Source organism: Tripterygium wilfordii, chromosome 8 (genome assembly GCF_013401445.1).
Source record: "Tripterygium wilfordii isolate XIE 37 chromosome 8, ASM1340144v1, whole genome shotgun sequence".
NCBI classification, from domain to species: Eukaryota; Viridiplantae; Streptophyta; class Magnoliopsida; order Celastrales; family Celastraceae; genus Tripterygium; species Tripterygium wilfordii.
The window spans coordinates 11,698,951-11,716,202 of NC_052239.1; the positions used below are offsets into that span (position 1 = coordinate 11,698,951).

Consider the following 17,252-nt stretch of genomic DNA (forward strand, 5'->3'; position numbering starts at 1 on the left):
ATTTTCGAAAAAAATATCAATGTTATAATAGCCATAAACTCTTTTAAGTAGTAACATACAACAATTAATTTTTAAGAGGACAAATTTCTTAGAATTCGTCCAGGACCCCCGAAGACTAAGGTACGCCACTAAATCTTTTGTTCTATCTTCAATCATTTTTGTTAAATAGCTTATATTTATTAGCAACAATAGGAGAATTGCAATTTCAGAAAAAAAAAAAAAACTGGATGTGAATAGAGACAGAGGTTTTGATGATGATAGAAGGTCATGAAAAAGAAAGAAGAAAGAGAAACCAAAGTGATCGAGGAATAATAGTAAATATGGTATGAAGAAGAGGGTATTTGGGCCTTGTCATTGTTATTGTTTGGTGTATGTGAGACGAGAAATTTGTATACTACAAAAATAGTTAGTGCAAAGGCCAAACACTAACTGCATAATTTATTGGTAATTTTTCATAACCTTATTAAGTATAATTGTAAAAGCGAATATGTGGCCTAATGATTGTTGCAGATGTGTAATTTAAAGGTCACGTGTTCAAATTGTGGAAACAATCTCTCTACATATTATACAAGAAAGGTTGCATACATTTTTCTTATCTCCGATCCCGTCCACTATGGTGATTTGTCAACGTGATTTGTTTAGCTTTTATCTTTGTTAAATATAATTAATATATTTTATAGTCTTTCTAATTTAGGGGAAATTTTATCTACACACCATAAAAATATTATCTTTACACCACTTTTTAATTTTTTATAATTTACATAAATATTTTTTGTACAATGATATAAATACCCCTTGTCTGGATCAAAGGAAAAAAATCTTTGTATTTCTTGTTTATGGACGCGGTTTGAAGGAAAAGGGGGCAAAGTAGAATCGGACCCTACCCAATGTAGTCAAGCTGATGTAATGGAGAAAATATTCAGTGATATCAGCACACCACGTCACCGTGATGACGTGGTGCACATGACCCACTCAATATTTGACACGTATAAATCAATCATGATATTACTTTACAGGTGTTTGTTGGTTTTTGCCAGATCTACTTCGTCTACAACCTCAAGTCTAGCTTCCATGTTCAACCGGGACCAGCACAAATTAGTTGATCCAGGCGCCGGTATGCTGCCTCATGGACTTGTTGATGCTACCAGACTTTCCGATCACGCCATCTGCCTTCATTTCGTGGCAAAGAATTTGGTAGCCCGTTGTCACAGTTATGGGAGGAGAATCATGGGGTTTCGACTGTCGATTGCCGAACACGAAGGTGGTTATTGGTCATCGGGCCCATGGTGGCGGTTGAATCTGGGTTTGACCCTACACATATCGGCACATACTCTTGGTCGTAACAAAGGTTCCGTTTAGATCTAGATCTAGATCTCTCCATCAAATTCAAGGTCTTCCCAAATTCGTTCCTCCTTTTACGTCAACGTTCAAGATTAGCGCCTTTTACTTGGACACTGAAACTTTTCAAGGTTTATGATTTTGAAAATTACTCTGTGTTGAAATCAAATTTAAAATCTGCCAACTTAGTTCCTCTTTGTTTCTCGAGAAAGGGAAAGACAAAGCAACTCTAGAAGTTGAAATCCCTAAGAAAGAAGTAGGAGTCACGTGTTGTTGACTTGGATTAAATTGCCACATGTCAAATATTGAGTGGGTCATGCGCACCATGTCATCACTGTGACGTGGTGTGCTGATACAACTAAATATTTTCTCGATGTAATCTCGCTGTTAATATGATCAAAAAGTGTTCAATGATTGAAGAAATGGCTCTGAAAGCTCATAGTTTTATTACCTTGTTTTCATACGCAACGCCTGAGAATGCGCCTTCATCAAAATCGCTCGGAGCTTCAAGATCGGTGGTACCCATCTCCGGAGTGGGAGATTGTCAGAATGAGTCGAACACATGTTCCTGGAAGAGAGAAATATGAGAGAGAGCGTACCATCTATAAACAAGGGTAATTTAGTATTTTCATTACAATTTTGTGTGTAAACTTATAAATATTTGATGTAAACTTATTATGTTGAAAAAGTGATGTAAAAATAGTGTTTTTGTGATGTATGTATAAAATTTTCCCTAATCCAGTCCTCGATTGGATTGGGCCAACATCTCGAAGCCCATATATTCGACTCAAGAGCCCATCTTTTGTTGGGGCTTGGCCTGATTGTCCTAACCATTTGTACCACGGTAATATCTTGATCATCTGGACCATTCATCTTAATTAATCAAGATTTATCATTAATCATCAAGCGCCTCTATTACTTAATTTGAATAATCCATTCAAACTTACAACACACATGATAATTTTATTATATACTAGATGGTCTAAAAAATGTTTGAATGGTCTCACTCAAACAATCGTAAACATAATAATTTCATTAGATACTAATCCCTTAAAAAATATTTTCAATTTAAATATACAAAAAATCAATAATAAATACACCAACACACCCGTTGACTAAATGTCAAATTAACAAAAAGTCGGACTTAAATTGTATAAAATCTATTTGAAATTTCGGATCACCATTTTGTCTCATTTGAAATATTGGGTGGTATCTTTAAAACAAATACACATGTGTGACTGACTCGTATTATACCCTATCTTTCTATACTGATAAGTATAATTAATCATTTATTATATTTACACATTTTGGCACCCCACAAACTTTGAGGTCATATTTCAAGTTCATTGTTTCTTAAAAAATAAATTATGGGGAATTTTTTTTTATAGAAAAGTGAAAATTAATTTTTGAAGCCGAAAATAAATTTACTGATAAATTTATGGATGAGTTATTGAGAAACGCTTTTTTCGTAGAAATCGAACAGCGATGAACACTCGGCTACATTTGAATATATTGGAACCCTAAAACACTACAGCCACCTCATCTGGTCCTCTAGCTCGGGAGACTCCTTTACGTTTTAAGTCTTCGATTTCTTCGCCGGAATCGGACGTTATGGCCAGCCATAGCCGCAGCAGCTCTGTCGTCTTCTTTCCGTCTCACAATCGCCTTCACTACGATTATTACTACCACCAGTATTATGACGATTATCACCGAGACCATTCACTGAAAAATCTCGATTTTGCTTATCCGTTTGAACTTTGAGCTACTGTTCTGAAGACATGGTAGTATAGTACAACTGGTATCGAAAGTATAATTTGGTTAGGCTTGCGATTTCGGGCTTTATTGAAGCTAAAAAATGACAACGCTAAGGAGCTATGGTTCGTGCTTGAGGGAATCCGCTCCCCATTTTCCACGTCCTAATTGCGGAGACGATTACAAGAGGTTACTTTGATTCTCTTCTCAACGAATTTATTGATTAACATTATTGTAAACTGAATAATATATTTTTTATGTTATTTGAATTTGCAATTGATTACATCATTCTTTACTTTTGTTCTCTTTATGTATCTGCCGCTGAATGTTGAGAATAGGTTCTTTACATATTTCTGGGTTTCTTTGATTTTAACTGAATTACTTTATTTTACACCTGTTATTTGTATGTCCTGCATGTTATTAGTAGTTTGCAAATTTTTATTTTTTATTTTTGTGAAGCATTTTGTATTTGAGTTTTGCCTAATTATTCTAATAGAAATTTTGCTTTTTGTTTTTGTTTGGGATTGCTTGAGAATGACTCTGTAAAGAACAAAATAATTTTATGTTCTTGATCAATTTTGTGACGTTCCCTGTCTGCTTTCATTTCTTTTGGCCGTGCGGACATGCTCCAAACAGGAAGACTGAACTGGTCACATCACTAAAGTTATTGTACTGTTTTTTCTCGAAAAATTATATTAATTTCAGGTATAACTTCTAAGGCCTTGTTCTCGCTTCATAATGTGGGAGCATTCTCAGAGTAATTTTGTTTCATTTGATTACTTTGAACAATGTTGTCATAATTATGGTGGTTAGGCATATTGCATTCAAAATGTTGGTTAGGGATACTAATTTCAGACTTTGAGCCCCTTAGTAATTAGGAATTCAATGACTGTTCTAGTTATCATTCTTCTTAAGTATTTTTCTTCTATTAGTGAGTAATTCTTTTCTATTTAGTTAGAAGTATTTTGCTTTTCCATATGGCTCGGCATTCTTTAGCTTTGGCTTGTATGTAGTTATGTTTCTCATAAATGTTGAGAACAGTTTTCCTGTTTATACTTGTATTCTGGATCTTTTTATCTTTATTTTTTTGCTTGAACTTGATTCGATTGATAGCTGTTATTTTCATTTCATGGATGACAGAAAAAATCAATGTGGATTGGTGGAGGTTTTTATTTTGTGAAGCAGTTTGTGCTTAAGTTTTGGTGACTTTGGTTGGATTCTTTTCAGTAGAAGCTTGGAATATGAACATTCATATGATCAAGACATTTAATATATGTTCTCAGTGAAAATGTTTTCATCATTTATGACATGATTTACTTAAAGCAACCTTCATACGTTGTTGAAGTCAAATGAATCTTGGACTATTGATCGCAACCTGGAATTTTGGAATCTGTGTATGTTGTCAACTTGTCGTATTTCTAGTTTAGGTGATAAGGAAAACTAATTTAATGTCTAGTTTGATGTTATGATGAAGTATGCTTTACCTTATTTCGTTAGTGTTGTTCAATATAGGGGGTATTTTCCCCATCAAGGTATAGGTTGGCTGATGCATCCCTCTGGACCTTTTTTACTTGAAACTTGAATGCTAAGATATTCTTACACAATTCCAGTGCTTTTTAATTGCTAGCAGCAAAGGTAATGGGACTTGATTTCACTAGACATAAGATTGTTGATTTCTTCTTACATTCACGAAATTTTTTGTATTTTGTACTTTCTCTCAAGATGCTGATATTCCTTTTGAATTTGATCTATTTAAGTGAAATGGGTCATGATATATGTGTATTGATGATCTCTTTATTTAAGTTTGAAGCATCAAGTCCTATATATATATTTTCTTCTAAGAAAATGGATATTAAATTCTCATGGAATGAGGGATTGTGTTGTGAAGTCCTGCACTTCAATCTAAGTTGACGTCAAGTTTTGGTAGTTGGTACGCATATGAGAAAAGGATGCTAAATTTTTTTGCTCGACGTCCTTTTCTGCTTGAACTGCTGGATTTGCTAATGTCAGTACTCTGTGTGAAACAGGACGAATGTTAAATGGAGATCTCCGAGAGCAGCTGTATACCTAATTTCCATCTCCCAATGCTTAGTTTCGAGGTAAAAAATAGGTAAGTTAATGTATTATATAGATCAGCTTCAGATGCTTGTTTCATTGGATGGATTTTTACATCACATCAATAACATTTTGAGTTCCCATTATTTTGCAATTGTGGGGAAGCATGAGTACACATGAAAATAATATGACTTTAACCCTGTGTGGTTCTATGTATATAGATACCTTTGAACGAGTAGAAGAGATTTTGATAGTGTAAGTTAGTTACACATCAGATGGACAAGCAATTGAAACCCATTTCTTTTTTTGTTGATGCATCATGCGCATCTGCTAGTTTTTCTGTGCCTACATTGCTTGCTAATCAGACCTTTGTTTGCCATTTGAATGATGTTAGACTTGGGGTTCTTTGACATTTCTTTAGCAGATAACTTAATTTACCGCCTTGTATACTCATTATGATTATGTCTTTCTCCTGTTTTTGTAGGACGTCAACAGAGGATATAACGTCCATCAGGCTGATAAATGCCATCAAAACCCCATATTTGCCTGATGGGAGGTTTGATTTGGAAGCATATGATGACCTGGTGAATAAACAGATTGAGCATGGTGCTGAAGGTGTTATTGTTGGTGGCACAACTGGTGAGGGCCAACTGATGAGTTGGGATGAACATATAATGCTTGTTGGCCAAACTGTTAATTGTTTTGGGGGATCAATCAAGGTTATTGGGAACACAGGAAGCAACTCCACAAGAGAAGCCATTCATGCCACTGAACAAGGTTTTGCTGTTGGAATGCATGCTGCCCTTCACGTCAATCCATACTATGGCAAAACCTCTTTGGAAGGCTTGGTACTTCATTTTAATAGTGTGCTGCCGATGGGCCCTACTATCATAGACAATGTGCCGTCACGAACTGCCCAAGATATCCCTCCACGGGTGATTCATACTGTAGCACAAAGTCCCAACTTGGCAGGCATTAAGGAATGTGTTGGAAATGATAGGGTCGAAGAGTACACAAACAAGGGGTATGCGGTGTGGAGTGGAAATGATGATCAGTGCCATGATGCAAGATGGGATTATGGAGCGACTGGTGTGATTTCTGTCACTAGTAACATAGTTCCAGGTTTAATTCGAGAACTCATGTTTGCAGGGAAGAACCCTTCCCTTAATGCAAAGCTTCTGCCTCTTATTGAATGGCTTTTCCAGGAGCCAAATCCCATTGGGGTGAATACCGCTCTCGCCCAACTTGGTGTTGTAAGGCCAGTTTTCAGATTACCAGATGTACCTCTTCCTTTGGCAAAGAGGGTGGAGTTTGTGAATTTAGTGAAGCAAATTGGGCGGGAGCATTTTGTTGGAGAAAAAGATGTCCAGGTCTTCGATGATGATAAGTTCGTCTTGATCGGTCGATATTGATGATGATGAATTCTTCTTGATTGGTGGATATTAGTCAGATTTCATGTTTAGGAACTATAGTATAATGTCCAGTTTGAACTTGCCTTTCTTATTTCTGTTTCAAAAAAAATGTTGGTCAGAGTAAATCTCCTGTTTTCAGTTGATTGAGAAAGAAAGCTTGTTTAACAGCTTGTAGGCAATCGGTCAGTATTGTGGCCTTGGATGTTTTGATATGAATCATATGATCATAAGCAAAGTATCTTGATTGGATTGACCTCACCTAATTTTGCGAGACAGTAATGGATTCTGGTTTTATTTGATTGTGAGAATTGAGAGAACAGATTTTGTTTTTTAGTAATCAATAACGACTTTATACAAGTTTGTTTTTTACAGTTTTGACATTCGATATGAGTTTAAACTTAGGTCGTCAGTCTGAGTGTACAGAACTTAAACTTAGGTCGTCAGTCTGAGTGTACAGAACTTCCTACATAACCACACGTTAAGTTAGGCTAAGTTAGGCCAAAGTTCAGTGTGTGGCATATTCGATAAATACCAAAAAAATAAATAAATTGGATGTGGTATCAAGATGCAATAACCTGAGTTTGCAACCAAAAGAACTCCATAGAATTCAGAGATGGTGCAATTATATCATCATCATCTTGAAAGAGGGTATATGATTTCGTTATTGACTAACTTCACAATAATGTGTGGTGATAAAACAAGAAGAAAAATAGTGAGGCCCATCTCTTGTAGTCCTTGTCCTCATCAAATACCTCAACAGAGATATATATATGTTCAAAATATCATGATGTACAAGGATAGAGTCTGAGTTGCACAAGTTACTAAAAAGAAAGTAAAATACAAGACTTACCCACAAAAGTCAATAGATTCTCAATCTTATGTGCTATTTTGCATGATTTCAATGAATTATTGAATACCATCCAGACCATTATGGGCTGGCAAACTAAATGTTCAATTGGCCACATTAAACAATAGGGACCATGGGAAGCGACTCAGACGAAGTTGGACAAGAAATTCCACTATCATTATCATCATCATCACATACCATCTTATGGAAGAGAGCAGAGAGAGAGTCAGCCAGAGAGGAGATGATTTTTCTTTTAATTGAAAACGATTTTATACAAGTTTATCTTTTCTGATATGAGTTTAAATTCGGGTGTTAGATCCGCATACAAATAAATTTTTCACCTAGTGACAAGATAAATTGGGCCTCAAAATCCGATGTTAGATCACAAGAATATTTGTCCACAGAGGTGGTGATGATGATTAGGGATGGCAAAAATTCTATTTCGGGTTAGATAGTATCACGAGTTTACAAAATATTTATATGTCCAGATCATAACCCTGATTGGATTTCGGACGTACCTAATTGACCAAACCCCGATTCGTTTAAATCCGGACAAGTAAATCAGGCAACAATCTAATCCGAGTTAGGATTCGGATAAGTAAATCATTGTGTTTGGATTCAGACTCGTTTTAAACCGGATAAAAATTTTGTGTTTGAACCCGGATTTCAAACATATAACTTATGCTTAATCTTGATTTATTCTGAGTCGGACAAATTTGATCATCCAAACCGGATAAAGTTTTATCACCTCTAATGATGATGGAGAAGAAAGTAGAAGATGAATCGAAAATGGGGTTTCATTTTCCAATTAAATGAGCATGGCGTTTGCTACTCAATTACACCTACAAAATTGACAAAACAACAACCTAACTACATTGACTACCTACGTTCATATATACACATGTCCTCACTCCATTCACCCTTAAATCCTAACCATTCTTTCTTCCATGTCCAACTCATCCCCGACCCCCACATTGGCCCACTATCTTATGGTTTGAATCGAATATTGGACACACATGTGCTTAACCCAATCAAATCAACTCGCATTGGTCAATAACGATGTATCCTAACACTAGCTTTTTACCACTAAAACAATTCGATCAGTGAGGACAAATTACAAATTCATTAACTTTATTATAAGAGTTTTAGATTTACACACTTTCAACTTTGGAGGGTTGAAGAAGTAAAGGGATAGATATTCTCATAGATAAAGCAGAACCGTTATCAATTTGCAAAGAGTCTTCAATGAATTCTTTATACAACTTTTTGTGGAATCATCTCTTTGGACCATGTATGCATGTGTGGACAAAATTTTAAGCTCAAATATTCTCGGTAATTAATAGCACAATATCTTAAAAAAAAAAACTTAACTGTAAAGTCTATATATTATACGCTTAAATGTTTTTCCAAAATCCATTGTTTTTGATGATTATGTAAATGAATCAAGATAAATCATTATTTTTTTATTGTCAATTAAAAACAATTTAGTCTATAATAGTATTAGCAATAGCAAATGCATCTTTGATGCAGTCATTCATTCTCCTAAGAGTTCACAATTAGCGTGAACAAATATGTAAGACAGTGTTTTTTTCTTTTTACGTGTTTCTAGGGTCTTTTCTTTTTTTTCACATTTTTTTGTACTGACAAGTACCAAGAAAGATTGCGCTTATATGTTCAAATTTTGATTTGACAAGATTAATAATCATGTTTTAGACTCTTGAACATTGATAATAGCTAATTAATAGGCATATATATATATATATCACAAACATAATTAAGAGTGTGCCTTTGAAACTTTGACTAATTTGCTTTGTGTGGCTGTTTCTATCAAACATCCTGTCCTTTAGGTTTATATGCATATTGTATGCTTAAATATATTAAAAGCCATTAAAAAAAAACATCATGAGACCTTGTGAGCTTTTTGACCCCTTTAGGTTTGGCTATTTGTTAGACTTTCTTTGGTTTCACATCCATATTAGTTTTAAACTTATCTAGTTAGTTATAAACTTGTCAAACATTGATCCTTACTCATGCTAGACCAGTACAACATTTCATGGAAGGGATTAAATTAATCTTAGCTGGGATGGCTAAGTCTAATCAGCAAGAGGTCATGAGTTCTAATATTTTATCGAGTTTGAGACTTCATAATTTCTTAGAGTCTACGATTCAAATCTAAGGACGGAGAAAAAATATAACAAGTTTTAAAATTAAAAAACAAAAATTATGTGTGATGTGACACACTTCCCAAATCATTAGATTTAAATTGTAAACTCTACATTTCAAACATATTGCGGAGCTCCTAGGTCCGTTTGGAGAACACCAAAAGATGTGGCTTATAAGAAAAGCTAAAACTTCTCTCAATCAACAAGGACCTTTTTTCTGGGCTCAAGTACAGATGATCCATAACAAAAATCTATGCGCGACTGATGTATCCACAATGAATCGATAGATCTAAAGCAGGCAATATTTGTTGATTTGAGTGAGCTGAGATTTATGATAGTTCTCCCTCCTTCTCAGTAGTCATGAGTTCAAATCTTGTAAGTGTCAAGACTTAAATTTCACATCAGTCTGGCATAACTCAGCCGAGTAGTTTATAAGTAAAGTCCAACTTCTCACACATCAACAAGGCTTTTTTTAGGCTCAAGCACATTAAGTGAGACGAGGAATAAGAACAAAGTCGTGCAGGCCCGATGTATATAAATTGAACTGGTAAAGCCAAAGCGGACAATATTATTGGAGTGTTTAGCCTGGAAATTTCAACATGGTGTCAATTTGTTTGGTCTGACATAACTTAGCCCCACAAGTGATGTGGATTATAATGAAAACTAAGTCCCTACAATACTATTAAGTGAGACAGCCTAAGAAAAACAAAATCATGCGGATCTGATGTATTCACGGGAACTGAATAACCTAAAGCGGACAATATCTTTGATGTGAGTAGGGCTGAAATTTTCAACTTGATATCTGATCAATTGGTCCAGTTGGACATGACATCTACTCCATTTGTTGTGTTTGACGTAACTTAGTCCACAAGTGCGGGAGAGTGTCAAGACTGAAATCCCACATCGATTTGGCATAACCCAGTCGAGTGGTCTATAAGTAAAGCCCAACCCCTCACACATTAAAAGGTATTTTCTAGGGTCAAGTACCATCAAGTATTTTCTGGGTTCAAGTACCATTAAATAAGACAGTCTAGAAAAACAAAGTCGTCTAAGTCTGATATATCCGAAGTGAATTAGTAGACTCACAACTTACAATATTATTGGTATGTTTAGGATGTGACTAGACATTTCACAACTAGTGGATATCATAACTACTGCCTTAAGGTGTGCATGATCTATCCGATTCGTCTCCCTAAGAAAGATTTCAAATGTCAATCACCAAATGATGGCACACCACATTTTCTTCTTGCCCCAAATATGAACCCTGGAGTAGATGCAGCTAAGCTAGCAATGTTTGAATTTTTGTACAGTTTGGGTAAATTTCCACCTTAATAATGTCAAGTAAATGATTACACCCCACATGAGAAAATACACTTTGGTTTACCCAATTGGGATCTCAAATATCCAAACACTAATCAAGTTCCAAGAATCAAGTACCTTCTTGGAAATGAGAGAAACTTCTAAGTATATTCAACAAAGTCACTTGTAGCCTTGATTAGAGTTGAGATTGATCATATGCAATCAAAGAAACAACAAGACACCAAGCCCTTTTTGTTTTTCTTCTGCAATTTTTTCATCTATGGCTGGCCATTGTAATCATGGCTCTCTACTTGTCAGCATTACCATGTAAAGCCTCTCTCTCTCTCTCTCTCTCTCTCTCTCTCTCTCTCTCTCTCCCCCCTTTGCATATACAACCACAATATCTCCGGCTATATAAATTGCATCTTTGCTATGCAAGAAAATCCAATAAACCCATCTTCATTGATAACTCAATACAACTCCACCACTTCTCTTCTCTATCAATCAATCAATCTCTATTACATATACCCACATATATATATATATACACCCAAAAGAAGAAGATAGGAAGATGTGCAATAACATTTCAATACCAACTCCATTGTACTTTGCTCTTCGCTGTCCATCAAAGGGAAAAAATGTTCGAGTTCACTGCTTCAAAAGGTTAGTTTCTAGTTTCTATACAAACTCTCTGTTTCACTCTGTCTCTGTTTTTCAACATGGAAAAAAACTGTTGCATAGCAGGAGGAGAAGATTAACAAGAGAAGCAAGAGGGAAGGGAATGGTTGGGGAGAGGAGAAGGGTGGAAATAAAGAATCTAAAGCTGTACAAGGAGAACCAGAGCATCATGAGAGCAAATGAAAGGCTGAGGAAGAAAGCTCTTCTTCTCCACCAAGAGAACCAGGAGTTGTTATTTCAGCTTCAAAACAAGTACTCTGTTCCTCAGACAGACTTTGCTCACACTCACAGTCACAGCAGCATCTAACAAGAGCTATTTCTTAATTTAGATTTATACATAATTCATTACTGCAAAGTAGAGAACTATCAAGGAATTAAGAAGCTTTACTTTCTTTGATTATTAATGTTTTCTTAATGTTTTTTTCTTTCAATAAGTTCGAGGATAGTATAAACAAGGGGGGGTTTTTTATTTTATTTTTTATTTTTTGTTGTTGTTTGGGATAAGGAAAAGTAAGGCTGTCCTTTTGTTGTTATTATGTATGAAATCCAATATTAGAGTGGGGGTTAACATGAAAATGTTTATGTACAATAATTTTATTTAAAAAAAAGTTATTTAATATTATTTGGTATTTATTTCATTAGTCTCAAATGCAACAATGGATATAAACCCACTAAGATTGAGCAAAATGAAGTGATAATGATCACATAAAAAAGGAACAAAAATACTGGGAGAAAAAGCTACAAACCAATAGCACTAGAACCACTGTCAATACTTGAGAACCTTCATCAAACACCCGTCTTTAAAGGTATGCCATTGCTGTTCTTTTGATTAAAACGTAAGAACTCTTGCAGAATTTCTGTTATCTTGAACTTCATTTAGATGAATCTTATTTGCACCCCATTTTTTGCTAAGTACACCCCATTCACCCTTTGAAAATACATTAGATTGGGGTGTACTTAGCAAAAAATGGGGTGCAAATAAGAGTCATCCTTCATTTATTGTCTGGCGTTCAAGGCCCAGTGACATAAGGGAATAGTGTTAATAATCAAATCCCACATCGGTTTTACACGGGCAAAGCCCTCTCTCAACTATCAATCAAGCCTTTTCTCCTGAGCTTGGTTCAGTTGGGCTTCGACTCAACTGTTGGATCTAGGACGAACAAACTCATGTAGGCCTGATGTATCTGCTAGAACCGGTAAACCCAAAACGAACAATATGGTTGATATATATGGTGGTGTGGATTTCTGATAAATAGAACATGCAAGTGTAGATGCATACTCAATGGGATCAAGAAAGGATTAGAATCTTGTGAGACTCACTTTTGGGATCCTAGTACCAATAGAAGACCTTTTTTTTGGTGACGAGTGAAACCACCGAACTCCATCTCAAATCTCAATCGTAAACCCATGGGTCACATTCAATACCCACAAACCACATGAGCCGACTAAGTAATGGACCGAAACCTAGTGTGGGTTCAAGAAAGGGCTAGAATCTTGTGAGACTCACTTTTGGGATCCTAGTACCAATAGAAGACCTTTTTTTTGGGTGACGAGTGAACCCACTAAAAACCCAGTCCACCGAACTCTATCCCAAATGTCAATGGTAAACCCATGAGTCACATACAATACCCGCAAACCATATGGGCTGACTAAGTCCTGAACCGAAACCATAGTCTCAAGTGCAAAGACAGCCAAATCAAAGCTAGTATGTAAATAATGTTACACATGATCTAACGTTTCATATTTTCAGGAAAAATAAAATCCTTTTTTGTCCTTCAGGCTAGTAAAATATACAATGATGTCATTGCGAAGACAAGCTCACTAATGTAAGAAGACCATCTTTTTGGCCCAAATATAAACACCATTAGGTGCAGTTGTTTTCAATCCTCGTAAACAAGGTAAATTCAGAATGGAAGTTACTTAATCATGTTGCTGGAGCCTGAAGGGTCTGCATTCTTGATAATCCAAGGGTGTTCAAGGATCTTCTGAAGAGAGAGCCTTTTTGAAGAGTCCTTCACCAGAAGCTGCAAAATTTATGAGCGGAATATCAAGGAAGGTGAATTAAATTCATCCCCTGAGAATATTTCACATTAGTATGGTAAAAGCTTACTCGGGAAATGATATCTTTCGCTTCTGCAGAAACAGAATGAGTGGAAGGGAAGCTCAGGTCAACCTCAACGATCCTGCATCACGAGTTTGTTACTCAAGGTACAGTTCAGAACAAGTGTGCATATGAAGAGGTAGAACAGATAACCCTGTCTTACTTTTTAAATGTATCATTTTGACTCTCGGCCTCGAATGGAGGGACACCATAGAGGAACTCATAACATAGGATACCCAAAGTCCAGTTATCAACTGCATAATCATGAGCTTTGTTCTGTACCATTTCTGGTGCTAAATAATCCAATGTTCCACACATTGTGTGTCTCTTGCTTCTGGACTGTACAGACCACCCAAAGTCTGCAATTTTCAACCGACCCTACAACATGACCATAAACAAAATCACAAATCTAAAAGGTATAATTACCAGGAGACTCAGAACCACACATGAGATATGTTAAATGAAATATTTATAAGTTATAGAAGTATAGAATATAGATACAGCATAACTCGTACTTGTTAAAATAATCAGTGTGAAGAATATGACAATGGAATATTGGTAAGAAGAAATAGATTGCTAAAATTTATTTCCACCATCAAATTTCCAAAATGTACAAGCAAAAGATTTTCCCAATGTTGAGTTGTTGTATAATATTGTAGCAGAGCAGCCGCAGAAAAATGCGTTAAATTGACCTAGAACGTGCAAGCCATATGCCAAAGGGCCATGCCAGATTTCAAAAACAGCAATAAGAGTGAGAGCATAAATCCACCATATATGGTTGGCCACTACAAATACCATCATATGAACACTTGTCATGAGATCAATATTTCAAGGTTATGGGTGAGAAATTCAGACAATTATGAAATGCTATACCAAAAAAAGGAATTTTAGCAAAAGATTTGATCTTGTGGATACCAGTTTGATGTTTTCGACATTTCAATTTTAAGTTAGAAAATAAGATAGCCAGAGTAATTTAATGTGTTGGATTATTACACATTTAGACCATCCACTGGAAAAGAACACGTGGACAAATGAAGAATCAAGCCCAACAAAGTTCTAAATAGGGAGAGGCTAACTTCGCAAAGTTGGGTCAACTGAGGCCCTTCCTTGGGAAAGTTCCATGTCCTCCGAAGAAAAAAAAGGTTCCAGACATGGGCCTTTACTTCGCATATAAATAGATATGATTTCAAGCTTCTTCAATACTGATTTGACAAAAGAGAATCAAGAAAGATCCAAAAGTCTTACCTCATGATCAAGCAACAGATTTTCTGGCTTGATATCCCTATGAATGACATGCTTTTCGTGACAGTATGCCAATGCCTGGGTAAGATTTGAAATGTACTGAATTTCACAGAAAAAAAGAAATACAACCACATTAAGAACTGATCAAATGGAGGTCCAGAGTTCAGTTGCTATAAAAAAAAATGGAGGTCCAGGGCCTCTATAAAGAAAGAGCAAAAGTACACAAGATAAAGAGCAGTAAACCAGTAAACCCTGTGAAAACCACAATTGACGACCCTAAGGGAAACAGGAAGGAAAGTTGTACAGCAGAGCACAATGCACAACATCAACATTTCAAAAAGAAATAAACATAACACCACTAGACTATGATATCTAGTAAACTTCATTATGCGGATCACTACAATTTGGACCAGAGAATCAAAATTAATAACATCTTTTTCATCACTAAGCCTTATAAACTTTATGAATGCCACATTATAATAAACTCAGAATACAATGTGAACAATCAGACTACTCATGCCTCAATTTGTTTTGCTTTTTGACAAGTATTTTGGTCTTAATTTACCGAATGATGATCTAGGAAAGAAATTTTGTATCCTTTAAGTGGAATGGGCAATAAAGGATTTTAAAATGTTAACCACCTTTCTTCTTCCTTGATACCTACATCCTAACAAAACAATATTGAATGCTTGGTCTCGAATACACAAGAAGCTCAGAGATTTTACCGTGGCAGCCTGCTTCTCACTGAGATAGCTTTTTTTCCTTAGCTCCCTATAAAGTTCACCACCATGAGCATACTCAAGTATCAAGAAAATCCGTTCACTGTCATGGAACCAGCCATAGAGACGCAATATATTTGGGTGACGAAGACTAGTCTGTATCTCCATCTCTCTCCTCAACTGATGATGAATCCTGTACTTCTCCATCTGTTCCTTGAATATCACCTTCAATGCCACTATATACTTGCTCTTTGCACCAAAAAGAAAAATATTGGAAGAATTAAAACTAGGAATAAGAGTTTCATAACTTCTTGCACATTGAGATCAAAGCTCATCTTTAATTTTGTGATTGCAGAATAGCTGAAAGATGTATCCATGACCACCTGTCTTCCAGAAAAAAATTAAGGAAAAATAGGTTGATTGAACCCAAAATTTGGAACCCTGAACTAGAATCCCTAAATCACATTGCTAAGAACTGCTACTGCGCAACTCGTTTGTTTCTCGAGACCCTAAAAATTGAAAATTTTGAACTTTTTTTCTTTTTCACGTCTCGGATTTTCTCTGTAACCAAACAGAAAAGCTTAATAGAAATACCTTGACTTCCCTGGCGAGGTATACCCTACCGAATTTGCCTTTTCCGAGGGGCTTCCCGATCTCAAAGTCCTGTAACGACCACTCCCTCTTCGGATTCTCGTGTTGCTCTTGCATTTGGGAAATCATTTCCTCCGGTGACTGCAAATGACTGGAATTTTTCTATAGATTAGCGATTTCGAAGAGCGAGTGAGGGAATTCTGGGAGTGGAGGTTGAGGGCTCGTAGACTCGTGTAGATCGTCGTTGTAGCCGTACTTGGGAGAAATTTGAATTTCTTCGCCCGCACAAGCCTGAAGCCTCAACGCACCGTTTGGACTTCCTCGCCTTGTTTGCTACCAGTATAAAGTATAAACTTTAAAGGGTTGGCGCAAAAGTGATTTTAGTAATTTTATGTTTCTCATTTTCTATAGGTAATTATCAGCCTGTTAATTTTTTTTTTGGTATTAATAACGTATGCCCTGAGAAGACTTGCTAAGAATTTACTATAGCGATGAATACACTCTCACATATATTTTTTTTCAACTTAAAATAATATCTTTTTCAAGTTTCAATACACATTTTTCATCCTTATCTAGTGCCTTAAGAGTACACATTATCATTTTCTTTCTTTTTTCCAGAAAAAAATATTGTTCTTTCTTTTTTTTAGTATTATATCTTGAAAAAATACGTTATGCTTTAACCAGCTTCAGTTGTAGCTCGGCTCGTTTAATTGTGTAAATGTTCGAGCTTGACTCGCAAGTAAACGAACTCGAATTTCATCACAAACAAATTCATGGGTTTTGTTTGATAAGACATAGACGAACGTGTTCATGAGCTCATTTGCGAGTTAGGTAAGGAGTAGGTTGACAAACATTATATCACAACATTTACACTAACATATAAAGCAAAACACTTAAACGAGGTTATTCGTGAACTATAAACGAGCTAACTTGCGAATATCTTAACAAGTTTGTTCGCGAATGTAAATGAGTCAAATATCTTCATGTCCAAGCTCTACTCGTTTACAAAACGAGCTTAGAAAAGTTTTTCAAACTTGATTCAATCAATTAATCAAA

The 17,252-nt window shown here is 35.7% G+C and overlaps 2 protein-coding genes and 1 pseudogene across 4 annotated transcripts; 2 read left to right on the forward strand and 1 right to left on the reverse strand.

Moving 5' to 3' along the window:
- Positions 1 to 2,814: 2,814 nt before the first annotated feature.
- LOC120003364 lies at positions 2,815 to 6,820 on the forward strand (annotated as a pseudogene).
- A 4,380-nt stretch (positions 6,821 to 11,200) lies between these two features.
- Positions 11,201 to 11,943, forward strand: LOC120003366 (protein LITTLE ZIPPER 2-like). Of its 2 annotated transcripts, none has more exons than XM_038852325.1 (2): positions 11,201 to 11,528; positions 11,607 to 11,943. In XM_038852325.1, exons 1-2 carry the CDS (start codon positions 11,437 to 11,439, stop codon positions 11,848 to 11,850), a joined length of 336 nt encoding a protein of 111 aa, XP_038708253.1. In that variant the 5' UTR covers positions 11,201 to 11,436; the 3' UTR covers positions 11,851 to 11,943. The 2 variants fall into 2 exon arrangements, with proteins under 2 accessions (XP_038708253.1, XP_038708254.1); XM_038852326.1 differs by having other exon boundaries at positions 11,231 to 11,528; positions 11,610 to 11,943.
- A 1,326-nt stretch (positions 11,944 to 13,269) lies between these two features.
- Positions 13,270 to 16,520, reverse strand: LOC120004290 (serine/threonine-protein kinase Aurora-3). 2 transcript variants are annotated; one of them, XM_038853595.1, is made up of 6 exons: positions 16,200 to 16,520; positions 15,612 to 15,854; positions 14,890 to 14,964; positions 13,808 to 14,022; positions 13,654 to 13,726; positions 13,270 to 13,567 (listed from the first exon to the last, which is right to left on the reverse strand). In XM_038853595.1, the coding sequence occupies exons 1-6, from the start codon at positions 16,323 to 16,325 to the stop codon at positions 13,460 to 13,462; spliced, it is 840 nt and encodes a 279-aa protein (XP_038709523.1). In that variant the 5' UTR covers positions 16,326 to 16,520; the 3' UTR covers positions 13,270 to 13,459. The 2 variants fall into 2 exon arrangements, with proteins under 2 accessions (XP_038709523.1, XP_038709522.1); XM_038853594.1 differs by having other exon boundaries at positions 14,890 to 14,985; positions 16,200 to 16,518.
- Between the last annotated feature and the right edge of the window lie 732 nt (positions 16,521 to 17,252).